The 25714-nt window shown below is 38.3% G+C and overlaps 1 protein-coding gene across 1 annotated transcript in view; it reads right to left on the bottom strand.

Moving 5' to 3' along the window:
* Window positions 1-25714, bottom strand: part of LOC128692835 (disintegrin and metalloproteinase domain-containing protein unc-71) — a 740447-nt gene that overhangs the window by 237608 nt on the left and 477125 nt on the right. Inside the window, exon 18 of the mRNA XM_070093277.1 lies at window positions 17897-18080. Within this exon, the coding sequence (XP_069949378.1) occupies window positions 17897-18080 (184 nt within the window). The remainder of the gene's footprint in view (window positions 1-17896; window positions 18081-25714) is intronic.

The raw sequence follows: 25714 nt of genomic DNA, 5'->3' as shown, positions 1-25714 counted from the left end.
GCTATCAGGTGAACAATTTAAACCCTTATTATCTGCTACCTGGAGGGCACTCTGGGGATCAATGCTCCTGCAGCCTGGTCCATGACCAGGCCTCCCGGTGGATCAGGGCCTGATCAACGAGGCTGGTACTGCTGGCCGCACACAATCCAATGTACGAATCACAGCCCGGCTGATCCGGCACCGTCTTTAGGTATCTGTCCAGCTCCTTCTTGAAGACAACCAGGGGTCTACCGGTAATGCCCCTTATTGCTGGTGGAAAGCTGTTGAACAGTCTTGGACCCTGGACACTTATTGCATTATCCCTTAGTGTACCAGTGTCCACACTTGTTTCAGGAAAACACTAGTCTTGAGAATACTGTATATTTTCCCTTTGATTATTTCTATTCACTAACTCATCTATCCTTATCTTTTATCTCGCTGGCTCGGGTCACACTTATTCTGTTTGAATTTGCAGTTACTGGCTCGTGGCAACACCACCTACACCCAACACTAGGCCTGCCTCTCTCTCCTGGCACTGATTCCACTTTCAAACTGTTTTATATAAATTGTAGTCCTCACCTCCCTTTTCTGGTTTAGGGCAGCTTCTATTTCACCACTCGGGTTGTTAACTGACACTGACAGCTTTTGTGATCCTTATAATGACCTTGGTGGGCCAAAAATTACTAAAGATTCACGAGCACTATATGATGCTGTTACTCCCACTGGTGTGTGTGTGTGTGTGTGTGTAAAAATAAAGATATATATATATATATATATATATATATATATATATATATATATATATATATATATATATATATATATATATATACAGTGGACCCCTGGTTAACGAACTTTTTTCATTCCAGAAGTATGTTCAGGTGCCAGTACTGACCGACTTTTTTCCCATAAGGAATATTGTGAAGTAGATTAGTCCATTTCAGACCCCCAAACATACACGTACAAACGCAATTACATAAATACACTTACATAATTGGTCGCATTTGGAGGTGATCGTTAAGCGGGGGTCCACTGTATATATATATATATATATATATATATATATATATATATATATATATATATATATATATATATATATATATATATATATATATATATACAGTGGACCCCCGGTTTACGATCAGCTCCCAATGCAACCAATTACGTAAGTGTATTTATGTAAGTGCGTTTATATGTGTATGTTTGGGGGTCTGAAATGGACTAATCTAATTCACAATATTCCTTATGGGAACAAATTCGGTCAGTACTGGCACCTGAACATACTTCTGGAATGAAATAATATCGTAAACTGGGGGTCCACTGTGTATATATATATATATATATATATATATATATATATATATATATATATATATATATATATATATATATATATATATATATATACCTACCATCCGACTTATGACCAAGCTTGGTTCCGACCAACCGCTCATAAGTCAAAATGGACGTAAGCCGAACCTTTGAAAATTGCCGACATACTGGGTAGGGCATAATGTCAAACCTTTCCCATATAAACTACCTACATAGTACTGTAATGTAATGTACAATCATTATTTCATTCTTTTTACCATAATTTACTTCTATTGTTATATTTTAATTATTTATGTACTGTATATAATGTATACATGGTAGTGAACTGTATTGTAAATTTTACATCGCATACAGTATCATATGTTACTGTTATCTTTATGTATTGTCGACACAGTGGAATGGGAGAATACCACTGGTAGTGTCATCCTGCCAGAATGTAGTATAACCTATACCCTAAGTAAAGAGAAACAACTCTGGAACATGTGTAATACGTATCCGGCTGGCTGGCTGGCTGGCTGGCCGGCTGGCCGGGTGGGTGGCCACGTGGGTGGCCGGGTGGGAAGCCGGGTGGGTGGGTGGGTGGTTGGTTGGCTGACTGACTGGCTGACTGAATGTGGCTCTCTCTCTCTGCATCTCTCTCTATCTCTCTCACACACACACAAGTACACGTAACTGAAGTATCATACATAGTATAAATTACCTAGGATAGCCCAAAAAATCCAAAGTGCTATACAATGGATCTGTGCTCCAGTGCTCTAAATTAATAATATTAATAATAATTATTATTATTATCACAATAATATATATGTACTAATATTAATAATAATATTATTAAACTATAATATAATAATCGTGTATACTCATTACTTACCTTAAAATAACTGTAGTCTTAATGTAGAGTGAGAGGTGAGTAAACAAGATTAAATGAATAAACGAGAGAGAGAGAGGGTAGAAGTTTCACAAGTTATGTAAACAAACATTGTTGTTGTCGTTACCAGCCCGGACACGAATGGTTTCAGTTCACTCTGTCAAGCCGACCAGAAAAACAACTCATATTTGTTAATTTATGTTATGTAGCATGCTTATTATATAATTTTATACACATTTAATGCACCTCAGTGATTATTATTGTATTATCATTATTAATATGGCATCTTCAAGATCAATTACACTCTTAATGAGTGGCTCTGAGACAGACAAGCAGACAGAGAGACACACACAGGTAGACAGAAAGACAGACACACAGGTAGACAGAAAGACACAGGTAGACAGAAAGACAGACACACAGGTAGACAGAAAGACAGACACAGGTAGACAAAGACAGACACACAGGTAGACAGAAAGACAGACACACAGGTAGACAGAAAGACAGACACACAGGTAGACAGAAAGACAGACACACAGGTAGACAGAAAGACAGACACACAGGTAGACAGAAAGACAGACACACAGGTAGACAGAAAGACAGACACACAGGTAGACAGAAAGACAGACACACAGGTAGACAGAAAGACAGACACACAGGTAGACAAACACACACAGATACAGACAGACACAGATATATAGGCAAACAGATACAGACAGGTTTATGTGCAACACTGAAAACAAATAGAGAGTTGGAGAGTAAGAGCCTTTCTTGCCACAATCTCCAGCGCAAGATTCAGACTTCATCTTAGGGGGCCATGGTGAAATTTACTGTCCAGTTAGTACAGTTAATACAGTATGATGCTGTTGATAGGGCAGGGTTACTCAAACTGATGCTGCCTGCATGATGCATTGCCGCCGCAAGTATTGTCAAATATTGTACAGCAGTGTGCATCAGCTGGCCCAGCCCAGCTGCCAGATGCACGGTCATAAGTCGAGTGGACGTATGTCGAGCAGGTTGTAAGTCGGATGGTAGGTGCGTATACATATATATATATATATATATATATATATATATATATATATATATATATAAATATATATATAATATATATATATATATATATATTTTTTTTTTTTTTTTCAACAAGTCGGCCGTCTCCCACCGAGGCAGGGTGACCCAAAAAAGAAAGAAAATCCCCAAAAAGAAAATACTTTCATCATCATTCAACACTTTCACCACACTCACACATTATCACTGTTTTTGCAGAGGTGCTCAGAATACAACAGTTTAGAAGCATATACATATAAAGATACACAACATACCCCTCCAAACTGCCAATATCTCAAACCCCTCCTTTAAAGTGCAGGCATTGTACTTCCCATTTCCAGGACTCAAGTCCGGCTATATGAAAATAACCGGTTTCCCTGAATCCCTTCACTAAATATTATCCTGCTCACACTCCAACAGATCGTCAGGTCCCAAGTATCATTCGTCTCCATTTACTCCTATCTAACACGCTCACGCACGCTTGCTGGAAGTCCAAGCCCCTTGCCCACAAAACCTCCTTTACCCCCTCTCTCCAACCCTTTTGAGGACGACCCCTACCCCGCCTTCCTTCCCCTATAGATTTATATGCTTTCCATGTCATTCTACTTTGATCCATTCTCTCTAAATGACCAAACCACCTCAACAACCCCTCTTCTGCCCTCTGACTAATACTTTTATTAACTCCACACCTTTTCCTAATTTCCACATTCCGAATTTTCTGCATAATATTTACACCACACATTGCCCTTAAACAGGACATCTCCACTGCTTCCAACTGTCTCCTCGCTGCTGCATTTACCACCCAAGCTTCACACCCATATAAGAGTGATGGTACTACCATACTTTCATACACTCCCTTCTTTGCCTCCATAGATAACGTTTTTTGACTCCACATATACCTCAACGCACCACTCACTTTTTTTCCCTCATCAATTCTATGATTAACCTCATCCTTCATAAATCCATCCGCTGACACGTCAACTCCCAAGTATCTGAAAACATTCACTTCTTCCATACTCCTCCTCCCCAATTTGATATCCAATTTTTCTTTATCTAAATCATTTGATACCCTCATCACCTTACTCTTTTCTATGTTCACTTTCAACTTTCTACCTTTACACACATTCCCAAACTCATCCACTAACCTTTGCAATTTTTCTTTAGAATCTCCCATAAGCACAGTATCATCAGCAAAAAGCAACTGTGTCAATTCCCATTTTGAATTTGATTCCCCAAAATTTAATCCCACCCCTCTCCCGAACACCCTAGCATTTACTTCCTTTACAACCCCATCTATAAATATATTAAACAACCATGGTGACATTACACATCCCTGTCTAAGACCTACTTTTACCGGGAAGTAGTCTCCCTCTCTTCTACACACCCTAACCCGAGCCTCACTATCCTCATAAAAACTCTTTACAGCATTTAATAACTTACCACCTATTCCATATACTTGCAATAAAAACTTCCCTACCTTTATTTAAATACTGTTCACATATATGCTTCAATGTAAACACTTGATCTACACATCCCCTACCCACTCTGAAACCTCCTTGCTCATCCGCAATGCTACATTCTGTCTTACCTCTAATTCTTTCAATTATAACCCTACTGTACACTTTTCCTGGTATACTCAGTAAACTTATTCCTCTATAATATTTACAATCTCTTTTGTCCCCTTTCCCTTTATATAAAGGGACTATACATGCTCTCCGCCAATCCCTAGGTACCTTCCCCTCTTTCATACATTTATTAAACAAAAATACCAACCACTCCAACACTATATCCCCCCCTGCTTTTATCATTTCTGTCATGATCCCATCAGTTCCAGCTGCTTTACCCCCTTTCATTCTACGTAATGCCTCACGTACCTCCCCCACACTTACATTCTGCTCTTCTTCACTCCTAAAAGATGGTATACCTCTGACCAGTGCATGAAATTACCGCCTCTCTTTCTTCCTTAACATTTAAAAGTTCCTCAAAATATTCTCGCCATCTACCTAATACCTCCATCTCCCCATCTACTAACTCCCCTACTCTGTTTTTAACTGACAAATCCATACTTTCCCTAGGTTTTCTTAACTTGTTTAACTCACTCCAAAATTTTTTCTTATTTTCATTAAAATTTCTTGACAGTGCCTCTCCCACTCTATCATCTGCTCTCCTTTTGCACTCTCTCACCACTCTCTTCACCTTTCTTTTACTCTCCATATACTCTGCTCTTCTTATAACACTTCTGCTTTGTAAAAACCTCTCATAAGCTACCTTTTTCTCTTTTATCACACCCTTTACTTCATCATTCCACCAATCACTCCTCTTTCCTCCTGCCCCCACCCTCCTATAACCACAAACTTCTGCCCCACATTCTAATACTGCATTTTTAAAACTATTCCAACCCTCTTCAACCCCCCACTACTCATCTTTGCTCTAACCCACCTTTCTGCCAATAGTCGCTTATATCTCACCCGAACTTCCTCCTCCCTTAGTTTATACACTTTCACCTCCCTCTTACTTGCTGTTGCCACCTTCCTCTTTTCCCATCTACCTCTTACTCTAACTGTAGCTACAACTAAATAATGATCCGATATATCAGTTGCCCCTCTATAAACATGTACATCCTGGAGCCTACCCATCAACCTTTTATCCATATATATATATATATATATATATATATATATATATATACAGTGGACCCCTGCATAACGATATTAATCCGTTCCTGAGAGCTCATTGTTATGCGAAATTATCGTTATGCGAAATTATCGTTATGCGAATGAATTTTCCCCATAAGAAATAATGGAAATCAAATTAATACGTGCAAGACACCCAAAAGTATGAAAAAAAATTTTTTACCACACGAAATATACATTTTCCTACACACAAAGAGAAGGATACATGCACAATATATAATGTATCGTTCCAGTCACGGTATTGTGCCTTTTTTGTTATTTGCATGATGCTTTACCACCAAGAGGCGGGCCAAAACAGCATAGGTTCGACTCCTTGGCTAGTGCAGTGTTGCTGTTGATCAATACCACTCATTCCAGAAGGCTGTTTGAGTGCTGTTACTGAACAAATTTGTTCCTATAAGGAATAATGTAAATTAGATTAGTCCATTTCAGACCTCAAAAATTCACTTACAAAAGCACTTACAATAATACACTTACATAACTGTTTGAGTTGGCAGCTGTATGAAACTTGGGGTACCACTGTGTATACACACACACACACACACACATGCACTTAATTCACAAATGGGCCAAAATTATTTACAAATATTATATATTATCTCTCCACAGCAAGATTCGAACCTGCAAACTCGGCATCATAGTACACAGTACTCTATCCACACAGCCAGACTCCAGTCTAGCTGTGTCGATAAAGTATTGTGTACTCTGATGCCGAGTTTGCATGTTCGAATCCTGCTGTGGACTGAGAGATAATGTTTATCTATACAGCCTCTCCTCTCTTAGCGATGTACTCATTTACTGACGACTCAGACTTACGATGGGCTCTCTGACCAGTATACATACCTAAATAATGTATATTAAAGCTGATTTCCTCTATTCTGTTTATGATAATACAGTGACTCTCCCTTCTTGTCGTTAATTAGTTCCAGAGAGTCCAACGAAATGTGAAATCGACTAACACTGAAACCATTTTCCCCATAAGAAATAATGTAAATCCAATTAATCCATTCTAGTCACCCATAAATATTAGCAAAAAATATTTTTTATACATTAAATATAGATTTACATACAGAAAAGAATTAGAAATCAAGTAGTATAAAACAATAGGGTAATAACATGACACTTACCTTTACTGAAGACTCTTGGTGTATGGTAGACAGGGAGGAGGGGAGAGGGAGAAGTCACCATTGTTTAGAAGGGAAATCCCTTTCCATAAAGACTTCAGGTACCAAGTGCTTATCCGGGGTTACTTCCCTTCTTTGTCTTTTAATGGCACTAGGACCAGCTTGAGAGTCACTGGACCCCTGTCACACAAAAAAACTGTCCAGAGAGCTCTGTTTCTGGCATCTCTTTAAAATTTGCCTAAAATGGGACATGACATTGTCGTTGTACATGTTGCTGACACGGCTTGCAACAGCTTTGTTAGGGTGATATTTCTGCACAAAACTTTGCAACTCATTTCACTTTGCACACGTCTTTAATCACTGAAGAAGGCACATTCTCCCCTCTCTCTTCCTCCTCCTCTGAAGTATTTGCCACAGCTGTGCTCTGTTGCTGTTGCAGATGAAGGTCTTGCAGCTCTTCAGTGGTTAGCTCTTCATGTGGTCATCCACCAACTCTTCCTCATCCTGGCCACTCACATCCAACCCCATGGAATTCCCCAATGCCACAATACAATCCACAACAGGTGTAGGATTGACAGGGTCTGCCCCAAACCCTTCAAAATCCCTCTCTTGGACACATTCTGGCCACAATTTTCTCCAAGCAGAACTCTCTTAGGGTCAACTGAGTGTCTGAGGTCACATCTGCTTTCTTTGAAACACTGCTTTGGTGAAGTTTTTTGAAGTTTGAAATGATCTGCTGGTCCATGTGCTGGATGAGAGGAGTGGCATTAGGGGGCAAGAACTTCACTGTGATGAAATTAAACTCCTCCACCTTTTGGTCATCCAGGTCTGGAGGATGACCAGGAGCAATGTCCATTACCAGGAGGCACTTGAGTGGCAATTTCTTTTCCAGGAGGTATTCCTTCAGACTGGGGCCAAACACTTCATTGAACCAATCAAGGAAAATTTCCCTTGTGACCTATGCCTTACACACTACACACAATTTACTCTTGGCAACACTGTTTTTCTTGAACACTCTGGGATTTTCAGAGTGATACACCAGTAAAGGCTTCACTTTGAAATCCCCACTAGCATTACCACAGAGCAAGAGTGTTAGCCTGTCTTTCATAGGCTTGTGTCCTGGCAGTCTCTATTCCTCCTGCATGATGTAGGTCCTCTTTGGCATATTCTTCCAAAAGAGGTCTTTTTTGTCACAACTGAACACTTGTTGGGGGATGAATCCTTCATCCTCTATGTACTCCTTGAATTCACGCACAAATTTTTCAGCCCCATGTTTATTTGAACTTGCTGCCTCACCATACCTTACAACACTGTGTATGCCACTACGCTTCTTGAATTTTTTGAACCAGCCTTTGCTGGCCTTAAATTCACTAACATCATCACTCGTTCAAGGCATTTTCTTTACGAGACTGGCATGCAACTGCCTCGCCTTTTCACAAATTATCGACTGCACAACATTATCTCCCACTAATTGTTTCTCATTGTGATCTTCAGTGTTTGTTTGTTTTGTAATCACTTTTACCCCTTTCACAACATCAGCTTCCTTGATTTCGTTTTTCTTCGCTATGATGGAACTGATGGTTGATGCAGGCTTGCCATATATCCTTGCAATATCAATCACACATAAGCCACGTTCATATTTTTCAATGATTTCTTTCTTGAATTCTATTGTGTTTCTCACCTTTACCAAAGGACTGGGACTAGCAGGTTTGTTTGGGCCCATGGTGGCTTATTTAGCAGTCACACAGAATAAACAAGTGCAAGAAACAATGAATTATTACGAAATAATTCGTATCAGCTCGCAGAACAATGTTCAGTCAACCATAAACAAAGTGACACTGCCTCAGAATGCGTGTGTGGGAGGTTGTGTGAGCGGCACACTCAAATATGTACCATATCACCGACGAGAATGGAGGAGAACAACGACAACCTCAGCCGCCAATATTTTTACCATACCACAGATGAGAACTGAGGAATGCAACGAAAACTGAGCCAATATTTTTACAGAAAAAATCAGCCAAAACTGAAATGAGCAAAAACAGAGCCCAACAAAAAGGAAGGGTCCACTGTATACAGTACACTACTGTATAAACATTTCAAAATACAGTGGACCCTCGGCTAATGACATTTATCCATTCCTGAGAGCTCATTGTTAGACGAAATTATCGTTAGCCGAATTAATTTTCCCCATAAGAAATAATGGAAATCCAATTAATCTGTTCCAGACAGACAAAAATATTAAAAAAATAATTTTTTTTTCATGAAATATACATTTCCCTACAAAGAAAACAATGAGACATGCACAATAACTATATAAATAAATGTTAAAATGACACTTACCTTTATTGAAGAGTATTGATGAATGATGAGACACTGTTTTTCTTGAACACTCTGGGATTTTCAGAGTGATACACGAGTAAAGGCTTCACTTTGCAATCCCCACTAGCATTACAACAAAGCAAGAAAGTTAGCCTGTCTTTTATAGGCTTGTGTCCTGGGAGTGCCTTTTCCTCCTGAGTAATGTAGGTCCTGTTTGGCATTGTCTTCCAGAACTGGCCTGTTTCGTCACAATTGAACACTCGTTGGGGTTGGAATTTTTCAGCATCGCCATGCCTTATCACACTGTGTATGCCACTACGATTCTTAAATCTCTCAAACCAACCTTTGCTGGCCTTAAATTCACCAATATGAGCACTAGTTCCAGGCATTTTTTCCTGTTCACCTGGGTGTTAGTCGACTGGTGTGGGTCACATCCTGGGGGACAAGATTAAGGACCCCAATGGAAATAAGTTAGACAGTCCTCGATGACTCACTGACCTTCTTGGGTTATCCCGGGTGGCTAACCCTCTGGGGATTAATTGTTTCTCGGTAACTGTTTCTTGTTAAGCCACACCAACAACAGTCTCTCCACATCTTCGAGTAGTACAGCTGATGGTGGTGCAGCAACAGCTGACGGTGGTGCAGCAGCAGCTGACCGTGGTACGATAGTATTTCGATAGTATTTCTCACTCTTTTTACCACAGGGTTGGCACTAGAAGCTTTCTTTGGGCCCATGGTGGCTTATTTAGCAGTTACAAGCACTATAAACAATGGAATAATACAAAATGTATCGAAGGTATGAATGAAACCATCCGCCCTGGCTTGTAAACAATGGAACACTAGCTGACAGCAGGGCAGCTGAGGCGCTCAGGCTGGATGGACAGGTTCGGGACGAATCATGTTGGTCGAGTTTTTCATTGATGGTCTGGCCAAAGTTTTTACGCTCAAACGCTTCGTTAGTCGAATTTACTGTTAGATAATGCCTTCGTTGGTCAGGGGTCCACTGTATATATTCCAAGACAATATTAAATAACCAAGGCAGGTGTCAATGTTTGTGACAATTTGAGTACAATTTCAGTACTAGTGTCAGAACAAAGATTGGTTATGAAATGACAATAACTAATATAAATTGTAATTATCAGAACATAAAAATTATATACAATAATATGAAAAATACAGTGGAACCTCAAAAATCGAACGTATCACATATCGAAAGTTTCGAAAATAGGACCATTTTTTCGGACAAACTGTGTCCCTATTATCGAATGCGCCCCTATTTTCGGACCGCCGGGTATGGGACCTGTCTGCCACCCGCTCTGTCCACGTCCCCGCGCAGGCGCCATGAGCAGTCTAGCTTTGTTTATGCTTGAGTGAACACTAACCTGCACTCTCATTCACGCATTTTACGATTATTTCGTTGTGTTTAGTGCTTGTGGGACTGTGAAATAAGCTGCCATGGGCCCAAAGAAACTTGCTAGTGGTACCCCTGTGATAAAGAAAGTGAGAAACACCATAGATGTGAAGAAGGAAATAATACAGAAGTATGAGAGTGGTGTGAGACTTGCTGAGCTTGCCAGGATGTATGGGAAAAACAAGTTGACCATCGGTTCTATCCTGTCAAAGAAAGAACAAATCAAGGAAGCTGATGTTGCGAAAGGTGTTAATATAGGGAGTGGATGAGGTGCCTTCTTCAAAGATTAAGGAGATTTGTGCCAAGTGGAATGATGTCCAAATGTTTGTGCAGAAGTACCACCCTGAGCAAGCTGAAACAAGCCATCTTTGCAACAAGTTCAGTGACAGAACCATGTTCCATTTTAGGGAAATGTTAAAGAGGTGCCAGAAACAGAGGACTGTGGACAGTTATTTTGTGAGACAGGGGTCCAGTGACTCTCAAGCTGGTCCTAGTGGCATTAAAAGACAGAGAAGGGAAGTAACCAAAGAGAGGGCTTTACCTTAAGTCCTCATGGAGGGGGATTCTCCTTCCAAACACTAACCCCAACTCCCTCTCTCCTCCTCCCTATCTTCCAGATGCCATCACCAATCTTCAATAAAGGTAAGTAAAAATGTTATTTTATATGTATTATTTTTTTTTTTTTTATTATCACACCGGCCGATTCCCATCAAGGCAGGGTGGCCCGAAAAAGAAAAACTTTCACCATCATTCACTCCATCACTGTCTTGCCAGAAGGGTGCTTTACACTACAGTTTTTAAACTGCAACATTAACACCCCTCCTTCAGAGTGCAGGCACTGTACTTCCCATCTCCAGGACTCAAGTCCGGCCTGCCGGTTTCCCTGAATCCCTTCATAAATGTTACTTTGCTCACACTCCAACAGCACGTCAAGTATTAAAAACCATTTGTCTCCATTCACTCCTATCAAACACGCTCACGCATGCCTGCTGGAAGTCCAAGCCCCTCGCACACAAAACCTCCTTTACCCCCTCCCTCCAACCCTTCCTAGGCCGACCCCTACCCCGCCTTCCTTCCACTACAGACTGATACACTCTTGAAGTCATTCTGTTTCGCTCCATTCTCTCTACATGTCCGAACCACCTCAACAACCCTTCCTCAGCCCTCTGGACAACAGTTTTGGTAATCCCACACCTCCTCCTAACTTCCAAACTACGAATTCTCTGCATTATATTCACACCACACATTGCCCTCAGACATGACATCTCCACTGCCTCCAGCCTTCTCCTCGCTGCAACATTCATCACCCACGCTTCACACCCATATAAGAGCGTTGGTAAAACTATACTCTCATACATTCCCCTCTTTGCCTCCAAGGACAAAGTTCTTTGTCTCCACAGACTCCTAAGTGCACCACTCACTCTTTTTCCCTCATCAATTCTATGATTCACCTCATCTTTCATAGACCCATCCGCTGACACGTCCACTCCCAAATATCTGAATACGTTCACCTCCTCCATACTCTCTCCCTCCAATCTGATATTCAATCTTTCATCACCTAATCTTTTTGTTATCCTCATAACCTTACTCTTTCCTGTATTCACCTTTAATTTTCTTCTTTTGCACACCCTACCAAATTCATCCACCAATCTCTGCAACTTCTCTTCAGAATCTCCCAAGAGCACAGTGTCATCAGCAAAGAGCAGCTGTGACAACTCCCACTTTGTGTGTGATTCTTTATCTTTTAACTCCACGCCTCTTGCCAAGACCCTCGCATTTACTTCTCTTACAACCCCATCTATAAATATATTAAACAACCACGGTGACATCACACATCCTTGTCTAAGGCCTACTTTTACTGGGAAAAAATTTCCTTCTTTCCTACATACTCTAACTTGAGCCTCACTATCCTCGTAAAAACTCTTCACTGCTTTCAGTAACCTACCTCCTACACCATACACTTGCAACATCTGCCACATTGCCCCCCTATCCACCCTGTCATACGCCTTTTCCAAATCCATAAATGCCACAAAGACCTCTTTAGCCTTATCTAAATACTGTTCACTTATATGTTTCACTGTAAACACCTGGTCCACACACCCCCTACCTTTCCTAAAGCCTCCTTGTTCATCTGCTATCCTATTCTCCGTCTTACTCTTAATTCTTTCAATTATAACTCTACCATACACTTTACCAGGTACACTCAACAGACTTATCCCCCTATAATTTTTGCACTCTCTTTTATCCCCTTTGCCTTTATACAAAGGAACTATGCATGCTCTCTGCCAATCCCTAGGTACCTTACCCTCTTCCATACATTTATTAAATAATTGCACCAACCACTCCAAAACTATATCCCCACCTGCTTTTAACATTTCTATCTTTATCCCATCAATCCCGGCTGCCTTACCCCCTTTCATTTTACCTACTGCCTCACGAACTTCCCCCACACTCACAACTGGCTCTTCCTCACTCCTACAAGATGTTATTCCTCCTTGCCCTATACACGAAATCACAGCTTCCCTATCTTCATCAACATTTAACAATTCCTCAAAATATTCCTTCCATCTTCCCAATACCTCTAACTCTCCATTTAATAACTCTCCTCTCCTATTTTTAACTGACAAATCCCTTTGTTCTCTAGGCTTTCTTAACTTGTTAATCTCACTCCAAAACTTTTTCTTATTTTCAACGAAATTTGTTGATAACATCTCACCCACTCTCTCATTTGCTCTCTTTTTACATTGCTTCACCACTCTCTTAACTTCTCTCTTTTTCTCCATATACTCTTCCCTCCTTGCATCACTTCTACTTTGTAAAAACTTCTCATATGCTAACTTTTTCTCCCTTACTACTCTCTTTACATCATCATTCCACCAATCGCTCCTCTTCCCTCCTGCACCCACTTTCCTGTAACCACAAACTTCTGCTGAACACTCTAACACTACATTTTTAAACCTACCCCATACCTCTTCGACCCCATTGCCTATGCTCTCATTAGCCCATCTATCCTCCAATAGCTGTTTATATGTATTACAATAGCTGTTTATATGTATTACTATACATAATTAAAAACTATAGTATCTGTTGTATGTAAAACTGTAATTAATCTCTATAAAATGTATTTTTTTTGTGAATATTTTTGGGTTTCTGGAACGGATTAATTGTACAGTGGACCCCCGATTAACGATATTTTTTCATTCCAGAAGTATGTTCAGGTGCCAGTACTGACCGAATTTCTTCCCATAAGGAATATTGTGAAGTAGATTAGTCCATTTCAGACCCCCAAACATACACGTACAAACGCACTTATATAAATACACTTATATAATTGGTCACATTAGGAGGTGATCGTTAAGTGAGGGTCCACTGTATTTCCATTATTTCTTATGGGAAATATTGCTTCGAATTTCAGACTTTTCGAATTTAGAACTAGCTCCTGGAACAGATTAAGTTCGATTTTTGAGGTTCCACTGTAGAAAAAAAAAATATCAGTAAGATTTCTGCAAGCTGATCAGGCGCTGATCCACCAGGAGGCCTGGTCACAGACCGGGCCGCGGGGGCGTTGACCCCCGAAACTCTCTCCAGGTAAACTCCAAGTCTCCAGGTAAGCTGCAGGACTCGGTGCTGCCGTCACGTGAGCATCCAGTGCCAACTTCTTGGCCTCATATCTCTGTAATTACTGACCCTAATATTTTTTTATCCTTATAACACTTAGAAAAATGTGTTCTTTATTTCCTTTAAAAAAAAAAAATAATTTTTCAAAATATTCGGGGCACTGGGGTAGTGAACATATATGTACGTTTGGACCGTTTATGGGTTAATAATCACTTCAAACAGTTTCAACATCATTGCTTTAAATTGTAATACTGTATTTTTTATATACTTTATCAAAACTGTAATTCTTCTCTACCTAACTTATTAAAGCCATATACAGTGAACTAATAGAATATTCAATATTCTTGCATTCACTGTAACTCACCTAATGCCCATATTTACAGTGACAACACTGTTATTGCTTTATTAATCTTAAGTTTGCCTGAAATGCTCTGCATATAAAAGGGCTTTTGGCATGTTCACCAAACTATTACACTCCTTTGTACAAACATGTATCATGCTAAAATAAAATTATTATTTTTATTATTATTCTGGTTGTAGGTAGTGCTCAGAAGATTCTCTTCATACATTTCTAAATACTGCCTTCCAATATCCTTAATATCTGTTATTATGACTGTTCCTTGATCACTGTGTTGTTCCTTGGCTACTAAGACTGTTCCTTGGTTATGAGTGTTGTTCCTTGGTTATTACGATTGTTGTTCTTTGGTTATTATTACTGTTGTTCATTGGTTACTATAACTGTTCCTTAGTTATTATGACTGTTCCTTGGTTAATGTGTGTTGTTCCTTAGTTATTATGACTGTTCCTTGGTTAATATGTCTGTTTCTTGGTTATTATGACTGTTCCTTGGTTACTATGTGTTGTTCCTTGGTTATTACGATTGTTGTTCCATGGTTATTATTACTGTTGTTCCTTGGTTACTATAACTGTTCCTTAGTTATTATGACTGTTCCTTGGTTATTATGACTGTTCCTTGGTTACTATGTGTTGTTCCTTGGTTATTACGATTGTTGTTCCATGGTTATTATTACTGTTGTTCCTTGGTTACTATAACTGTTCCTTAGTTATTATGACTGTTCCTTGGTTATTATGACTGTTCCTTGGTTACTATGTGTTGTTCCTTGGTTATTATGACTGTTCCTTGGTTATTATGTCTGTTTCTTGGTTATTATGACTGTTCCTTGGTTACTATGTGTTGTTCCTTGGTTATTATGACTGTTGTTCCTTTGTTATTATTACTGTTGTTCCTTGGTTACTATAACTGTTCCTTAGTTATTATGACTGTTCCTTGGTTACTGTGTGTTGTTCCTTGGTTATTATGACTGTTCCTTGGTTACTATGTGTTGTTCCTTGGTTATTACAATTGTTGTTCCTTGGTTATTATTACTGTTGTTCCTTGGTTACTATAACTGTTCCTTAGTTATTATGACTGTTCCTTGGTTACTGTGTGTTGTTCCTTAGTTATTATGTCTGTTTCTTGGTTATTATGACTTCCTTGGTTACTATGTGTTGTTCCTTGGTTATTATGACTGTTCCTTGGTTATTATGAGTGTTGTTCCTTGATTATGAGTGTTGTTCCTTAGTTATGATTTTTCCTTGCTTACTATGTGTTGTTCCTTGGTTATTATGATTGCTCCTTGATTATTATAACTGTTGTTCCTTGGTTATTATGAGTGTTGTTCCTTATTTATTATGACCATTTCCTTGGTTATTATTAGTGTTCCTTGGTTATTATAACTGTTCTTTGGCTATTATGACTGTTTCTTGATCATTTATGAATCTTCCTTAGTAGTCTGATTATTCTTTATAACCTAATAACTAGACTATTCATGCATTTTCCAATTATCTTTATCACCACCTAACCTACAGTCAGTGACTGCAACTAAACTAGCTACAATCACTGACTGTAGTCCCTTAACCTTGTGTACCTGTAAACATACAGTTCCTTCATGCAGTTGTATCTAAATAGGCTTACTAGTACTGGTTATATAATTTACTGACAGAGAGGGCATATTCCACAGCAGGGGAAATGTGAGGTGTAGAGAAAGATGCAAAAGAGGAGAAAGATGCGGAGAGAGAGAGAGACTTGTCAGTAAAGTTAGGAATCTTTAACCTAACCTTGTCAAACCCTGTGTGTAAAAAAAAAAAAAAGAGAGAGAGAGAGAGAGAGAGAGAGAGAGAGAGAAGGGGGGAACACAAATGCTGATGGTTTCTAGGCACAATGCTGGTAATACTTGAGCAATGGTAAGAATAAACAGGCGGGTGTTGGGGTCCAGGATGAGGAGGATATCCTCGGGGTGAAATTTGACTCCAAATTGTCTATGATGAACCACTTGGTGGTTCACACTTACACTCACTCACTCACCCAGAAATACATATCTTAATCTTAAAATAATGATTCCTAACTAGTCACAATTTTGCCTGTGATACTCCAATACAGAAACTATGTATTGTGCCAAAACAAAATTCACATTGCTAAACTCACAAACTAGTATTTAGTCACTTAGTATTTAGTCAACTTACTCCACAATTTGTAATAATTTAGGGTTAGGAAGTAATCTAGATTTGCCCGAAATGCCTAGCCATGCTAGGTGCTCTAGTGGCCCCCTCTGTAATTAGTATTTTATTACATGTAAACCACACAATAACCAAAATCTGTAAACCCCGCATTGTAATCCTTATAGAGAATAAACTTTGATTTGATTTGATTTGAAGTTGTAAATCTTGCAAGAAAGACAGCCAAGAAGTCAGCAATACTAAGGTGTATCTCATACCTGCTCAACAGCAAACACTGGAAAACTTTGCTTGAGGAACAAGTACACCCACCCCTTGAGTATGCTCCACTGTCTTGAACTGCCTGCCTGCCATCTCATCTATGACTACTGGACAGAATAGAGAACTGGGCAAGACAACTTATCTCTAGCCTGGAGAGACATGGGTGATCTTACTGTTATGTACAAGGCCAATATTGTCAAGGTACCACACCCAGATCCAGTCTGAGGACAGTGAGAAGACAGCTTCTATGCAACAAGATGGGTGGCAAGCAGCAACTACACTCTAGCTGTACCCTTCTCAGGAATATCACCTCATCTGTGATCATTAATTCCTAAAATGACTCGAGTCTGGAATACGCTTGTATAGCATAACGAGACTGATGAAATAAGGCCAGATGACCTGTCCCTTACTTGTATGTTTCATAACAATAAAAAGGCTTCCAAATGAGTGATGTAGGTAACAGGTTTTAGCTTGTAAATAAAGTTAGGAACTCTTAACTTAACCTTGTAAAAACCCTGTGTAAATAAGACCAAAAAGATAAGGTGAGATAAAAGAGAAAGAGATAAAAGAGACAGAGATAAAGAGATGAGAGAAAATATTACATGAATAACTTTACTGCTTTCACATTTTTAAGTACAGTAGTGAATAATAACAGGTACTCGAGGTGATGGTCGTTCACAATATTTCACATCCAGCTTCCTCACAAATCCACACTCAAAATACTTACCCCATGGCCCGAGCACTCAAGGGCATTGTTATTAGTCTCACAATGCCCAGGCTCAATGTATGGATATAGTGACTCGCATGTTTGATTCACGCAGATCAGCTTCTCTCCACATGCTGTTCCATCGTTGACCAGCGTCCAATCACCTCCCCTCTTCCTTTCGTCTCCCATTTCATATCGTACTGTTCTAGTTTTGAGTAGACAGAAGTAAAGCGTCACTGAATAAGACAAAAATTATAAAAGGTGGCACAAAACAGTAATAGTAAGAGAAAATACATCATAATTATGGTAAGCGGGATGAGGGAGGGTATTACTGTGTCATACGAGTATCAACTGTGTCCGTTGTGGAATAACGTGAATTACAATGATGGAAGGTACTTTCATAATGAGGATAATGATAGGCTATATTTTGAAAGATAATCGAAAGGAAGAGGTGAAAATACATATTTTTTAGGGTGTATGCCAAATTAGCAAATATGGCAAAGGAGAACAAATTGTGATAAAAGCAGATCTAAATGAAAGGATCAGAGAGGTAAAGTGAAGTAAATTATCAAGCACAAGAAACAAAGTAAGGAGAACAAAATAAAGAGATAATCAGCTGGATATGTTTGTGGTTGCAAGTGTGTGTGTGAAGTTTAGAAACAGCGTAACTATTGATGCGAAAGGCAAAAGATACTGAGAGGTATAACAGTAGAAAGGCAATAATGTGGCTCACTCACAGGTGAACTTTTCCAGGTCAGTGAGTGAAGCATCCAAACAGAGGCTTGCTTCATTATAAGTGTCTTTGTAATGCCAGTAAAGGTAACAAGACTGTATGGAAAAATAGTCTTTTTAAATACACAGTAACAGTGGGTTTTGTATAATTATTAATGACAGAGTATTTAAAGAGGTAAAAGTTACTACAAGAATGAGAAGACATCTAAAGAGACGAATCATAGTTATTCTCACTGAATGAAAGACATTTACACAGCTGTTCAACTAAAATATAGAGTTCTAAAAAAATAAACAAATAATGAAAAGTTGAGAAAAGGTTAAATAAACCGCTGAATGTAAACCATAAATTTTTAAATCTAAGTAGAGCTCTAAAAAAAAGTATTACTTGTGAAGAAGGTGCAGAAACCTATGGGAAGAGTAAATGACTAATAATTGAATATGTATCTGCCATAATAACACCTGAGTCAATGATCCCATACAATTAACATGATGATAATGAAAGGTGTAAAATTGAAAGGGATAGCATGGTGGAATAACAAACAGAGGAGCAGTCTTTGAGTATCACTATATAATCACATCTGAGAGTCTGTCAATTTACAACTGAGCTTATCATAAAATATAAAGTATTATTCATACAGTGCTGTATATCAAAATAAATCCTAAAATATCACTGACAAACCCTAATGAGTTAGAAACCAACAATGTTGAGTGAGTGGACTTGAAATAACAGGATATACTGTACTGTATTTTTAACAGCTCAACTTTCACAGAAACACTCTTTTGTTTCTCAAGAATAATGGGTTTATTGATACAAATAAGCAAGACAGCAAATTACAAAATATTACAATGCACAGTGATCCCATACAAGGCTAAACCCCTCTATGCATAGGAATTCTGAACGAAGAACTACTTATAATATAATAGTACATGTAGTAGGTTGGTAGACAGCAACCACAAAGGGAGGTACTACTGTCCTGCCAAGTGAGTGTAAAATGAAAGCCTGTAATTGTTTTACATGATGGTAGGATTGCTGGCATCTTTTTTCTGTCTCATATACATGCAAGATTTCAGGTACATCTTGCTGCTACTACTAACACTTAAGTCACACTACACATACATATACAGTACATGTTTATGTATACACACTTATCTGAGTTTTCTTTGATTTTATCTTAATAGTTCTTGCTCTTATTGCTTTTCCTTTCATATCCATGAGAAAGTGGAATAAGAATCTTTCCTCCGTAAGCCATGCATGTTGTAAAAGTCAACTAAATTGCCGGGAACAATGGGCTAGTAATCCTTTTTCCTGTATAGCCTACTAAAACGAAAAAGAAGAAAACCTTCAAAGTGGGATTTTAGAATGTGCGTGGATGTTGTGTGAATGATAAGAAAGAGATGATTGTGGATGTTATGAATGAGAAGAAGCTGGATGTCCTGGCCTTAAGTGCTGAAGGGGGTGGGAGAGTTTCAGTGGGGAGGAATAAATGGGATTAGGTCAGGGGTTTCAAATAGAGTTAGAGCTCAAGAAGGAGTAGCAATAATGTTGAAGGATAAGTTATAGTAGGAAAAGAGGGAATATAAATGTATAAATTCAAGGATTATGTGGAGTAAAATAAGGGTTGGATATGAAAAGTGGGTTATAGTAAATGTTTATACACCTGGAGAAGAGAGAAGTGTAAAAGAAAGAGAGAGAGATTTTGGGAAATGTTTAGTGAGTGCATGGAGAGTTTTGAACCAAGTGTGAGAGTACTTTTGGTTGGGGATTTCAATGCCAAAGTGTCTAAAAATGTTGTGGAGAGAGTAGTAGGTCAATTTGGGGTGCCAGGGGTAAATGAAAATGGGGAGCCTTTGAGCTATGTGTTTAAAGAGGTTTCGTAATAAGTAATACAGTGGAACCTCTACTTACGAGTTTAATCCGTTCTGTGACCTTGCTCGCATCTGGATTTACTCATTTGCAGAGTCAATTTTCCTCATTTAAATTAATTGAAATGGAATTAATTCATTCCAGTGGAATTCCATGCACCATAAAATACTTCAATAATTTCCCTAATATCAACTCTATGGCTTATTTATCTATCACAGTTCAATTAATATGACATATTAAGCAATATAAATAACACAGAAACCTGATACAGTGGACCCCCGCATAACGATTACCTCCGAATGTGACCAATTATGTAAGTGTATTTATGTAAGTGCGTTTGTACGTGTATGTTTGGGGGTCTGAAATGGACTAATCTACTTCACAATATTCCTTATGGGAATAAATTCGGTCAGTACTGGCACCTGAACATACTTATGGAGTGAAAAAATATTGTTAACCGGGGGTCCACTGTATATACTCTAGAATGAATAAAATATGTCATTATATATGTGGCGGTGGCGGTGGCCGACGAGAGTTTATCTGGAGACAGGACAAAATACTCCTTGAATATTTTGCTATCCTCAACTCTATGGCTTATTTATCTATCAAAATTCATTTAATATGACATAATAAACAATATAAATAACATACAAACCTGATATATATTCTAGAATGAATAAAATATGTTATTATGTGACAAGTGGAGGCATTGATAGCTTTCTGAAGCAATCTATTATTATAATTATTATTATATATTGCATTACTATTATACATATATTATTATTATTATTATATTATAATACACATATTATTATTATTATTATTATTATTACAATATAAATAATTTGGAATTTTTATTCACACAAAAAATAATTACAATAACACAAAAAATTATTACAATAATGCAGTAGCCTGTTAAGCAGGCTACTTCATTATTGTAATAATTGTATAAATAATGTCAATCCATTCATGACTGCATATTGGAATGGAGGTGATGTCATTTGTTTACTCTTGAACATCGGCAAAAATAGAAAATTTCTGCTAATTTGAGCTAATTTTCAAGCTACTTCTCGTCATGAAACCATTCAAAATCATATCTATTTCTGTAATATATCTTCCATTCTATCAAAAGAAACCAAAAAAAAAGAGAATACAACCATAAAAACCATACGAAAATGCCGCTAAGGGGTGACTAATTGCTGAGAAGTGAACTCCATTATTTATGGTCTGATTTCTTTCATTTTTGGTGTACGTTAAGAAGCATCTTTCCATCATACATTGCCAACTTTCAATAAATGAGATCCACTTCCCTAGATGAAGAGCAAGAGTACCTCACCAGCATCAAGGAACCTCCTTTGAGGCCCAATCGCTTATCGAAATTTTGCTCGCGTATGGAAGCAGAAAATGGACTGATCGACTGCTCGTATTTGGAAAAACTCGCATGTGGATGCGCTCCCAAGTAGAGGTTCCATTGTACATATTTTATGAAAAAGAGGATAAATAAATATACAAGGTATGATATAGAATATAATGAAAGTAGTTTGTTATATTATGTATTGGTGGATAAAAGGTTGATGGGTAGGCTCCAGGATGTACATGTTTATAGAGGGGCAACTGATGTATCAGATCATGATTTAGTTGTAGCTACAGTTAGATTAAGAGGAAGATGGGACAAAAGGAAAATGGCAACAACAAGTAAGAGAGACGTGAAACTGTATAAACTAAGGGAGGAGGAAGTTAGGGTGAGATATAAGCAACTATTGGCAGAAAGGTGGGCTAGTGCAAGTATGAGTAGTGAGGGGGGGGGGTTGAAGAGTGTTGGAATAGTTTTAAAAATGCAGTATTAGAATGTGGGGAAGAAGTCTGTGGCTATAGGAGGGTGGGTGCAGGAGGAAAGAGGAATGATTGGTGTTATGATGAAGTAAAGTGTGTGATAAAAGAGAAAAAGGTAGCTTATGAGATGTTTTTACAAAGCAGAACTGTTTTAAGAACAGCAGAGTATATAGAGAGTAAAAGAGAGTGGTGAGAGAGTGCAAAAGGAGAGGAGATGAAAGAGTGGGAGAGGCACTGTCAAGAAATTTTGCAGAAAAATAAGAAAAAATTTTGGAGTTAGATAAACACGTTAAGAAAGCCTAGGGAATGAATGGATTTGTCAGTTAAAAACAGAATAGGGGAGTTAGTAGATGCGGAGATGGAGGTATTGGGTAGATGGCAGGAATATTTTGAGGAACTTTTAAATGTCGATGAAGTAAGGGAGGCGGTAATTTTGTGCACTGGCCAGGGAGGTGTAACATCTTTTAGGAGTGAACAAGAGCAGGATGTGAGTGTGGGAGAGGTGCACAAGGCATTACGTAGAATGAAAGGGGGTAAAGCAGCAGGAACTGATGGGATCATGACAAAAATGTTAAAAGCAGGGGAAAGGGATACAGTGTTGGAATGGTTGGTATTTTTGTTTAATAAATGTATGGAAGAGGGGAAGGTACCTAGGGATTGGCAGAGAGCATGTATAGTTCCTTAATATAAAGGGAAGGGGAACAAAAGAGACTGTAAAAATTATAGAGGAATAAGCTTACTGAGTATACCAGGAAAAGTGTACGGTAAGGTTATTATTGAAAAAATTAGAGGTAAAACAGAGAGCAAGATTGCAGTTGAGCAAGGAGGCTTTAGAGAGTGTAGATCAAGTGTTTACATTGAAGCATATATGTGAACAGTATTTACATAAAGGTAGGGAAGTTTTCACTGCATTTATGGATTTAGAAAAGGCATATGATAGAGTGGATAGGGGAGCAATGTGGCAGATGTTGCAAGTATATGGAATAGGTAGTAAGTTACTAAATGCTGTAAAAAGTTTTTAGGAGGATAGTGAGGCTCAGGTTAGGGTGTGTAGAAGCGAGGGAGATTACTTCCCAGTAAATGTAGGTCTTACACAGGGATGTGTAATGTCACCATGCTTATTTAATATATTTATAGATGGGGTTGTAAAAGAAGTAAATGCTAGGGTGTTCGGGAGAGGGGTGGGATTAAATTATGGGGAATCAAATACAAAAAGGGGGTTGACACAGTTACTTTTTGCTGATGATACCGTGCTTATGGGTGATTCTAAAGAAAAGTTGCAAAGGTTAGTGGGTGAGTTTGGGAGGGTGTGTAAAGGTAGAAAGTTGAAAGTGAACATAGAAAAGAGTAAGGTGATGAGGGTATCAAATGATTTAGATAAAGAAAATTGGATACCACATTGGAGAGGAGTATGGAAGAAGTGAATGTTTTCAGATATTTGGGAGTTGATGTGTCAGCAGATGGGTTTATGAAGGATGAGGGTAACCATAGAATTGATGAGACAAAAAAAGTGAGTGGTGCATTGAGGTATATGTGGAGACAAAAAACATTATCAATGAAGGCAAAGAAGGGAATGTATGAAAGTATAGTGGTACCAACACTCTTATATGGGTGTGAAGCTTGGGTTGTAAATGCTGCAGCGATGAGGCAGTTGGAGGCAGTGGAGATGTCCTGTCTAAGGGCAATGTGTGGTGTAAATATTATGCAGAGAATTCAAAGTGTGGAAATTAGGAGAAGGTGTGGAGTTAATAAAAGTATTAGTCAGAGGGCTGAAGAGGGGTTGTTGAGGTGGTTTGGTCATTCAGAGAGAATGGATCTAAGTAGAATGACATGGAGAGCGTATAAATCTGTAGGGGAAGGAAGGTGGGGTAGGGGTCGTCCTCGAAAAGGTTGGAGGGAGGGGCTAAAGGTTTTGTGGGTGAGGGGCTTGGACTTCCAGCAAACGTGCATGAGTGTGTTAGATAGGATTGAATGGAGATGAATGGTTTTTGGGACATGACGAGCTGTTGGAGTGTGAGCAGGGTAATATTTAGTGAAGGGGTTCGAGGAAACCAGTTATTTTTATATAGCCAGACTTGAGTTTTGGAAATGCCTGCACTTTAAAGGAAGGGTTTGGGATATTGGCAGTTTGGAGGGATGTGCAATAGGATGGTATATATATAATTGGGGCCCTGATATTATATTCTACATGAAGTTTATTATATTATTTCAGGTCACTTTTTACACTATCTTTATATATGCTTCTAAACTGTTGTATCTGGGTGCCTCTGCAAAAATAGTGATTATGTATGAGGGAGGTGAAAGTGTTGAATGATGATGAAAGAATTTTCATTTTGGGGATTTTCTTTCTTTTTTGGGTCACCCTGCCTCGGTGGGAGATGGCCAACTTGTTGAAAAAAAAAAAAATATATATATGCAAAACAACCACTGTGAAAGAATAGAGAAGTTCCAAGCACTTTCATGATTACTCACATTATCAAGGAACAATGAAAGTAAAGCATCAAAGGAAGGTATATAAAGGTTTAGCCCACACCTCACTATCAGATCCCACAACAATGAAACACCTGACGCGAGACAGCAGGCCCGCCGGCCGAACTAGACAGGTCCTTCATACAACCCATCAACAAACTATTCTACCCAAGAAATAAGAAATTTAAAACATTATTATTTGTCCAATGTATTATTAAATTCTTCCCAAATTCTATTAATTATAAATGGATCTAATTTATATAAACCAAAGGAAATATTCATATTATTGTCAAAACTGCTTTTTATGAAACAAGATTCAATTATATTCCTGTCGACCATGGACTTGCTTGATACTACTTTCTCAACTTTTTGAAAATCAATTGGATGGTTAAAATCTCTTACATGAATAAATAGAGCATTGGAATCTTGTTCAGTTCTAATGCTATATTTATGTTGTTTTAATCTTAGTTCAAGATTTTTACCAGTTTGACCATAATAAACTTTATCGCAAATTTTACAAGGAATCTTATAGACACATCCATCAGCATTTTGGGGGGAATTCTTTATCAAAAGTTTTTTTACTGTATCAAGATTTTTGAATAAGGCTGGTTGTCCCATTTTTGGATTGTAAAAAGTATTTCTAGCAACTTTAAAAGATTTATCAATTACATTTCTTGGGTATTTCAAATCATTTCCTATTTCATAAATTTTGGATATTTCCTCATCTATGAACTCTGGACTACAAATTCATAAAGCTCTCAAAAACATTGATGAGAAAACAAGAATTTGGGAAGAATTTAATAATATATTGGACAAATAATATTTTTTTAAATTTCTTATTTCTTGGGTAGAATAGTTTGTTGGTGGGTTGTATGAAGGACCTGTCTAGTTCGGCCGGCGGGCCTGCTGTCTCGCGTCAGGTGTTTCGTTGTTGTGGGATC

Source organism: Cherax quadricarinatus, chromosome 3 (assembly GCF_038502225.1).
Source record: "Cherax quadricarinatus isolate ZL_2023a chromosome 3, ASM3850222v1, whole genome shotgun sequence".
Lineage (NCBI taxonomy): Eukaryota > Metazoa > Arthropoda > Malacostraca > Decapoda > Parastacidae > Cherax > Cherax quadricarinatus.
The sequence above is the reverse complement of the archived record's forward strand: the minus strand, read 5'-3'. Positions and strand labels throughout refer to the sequence as shown.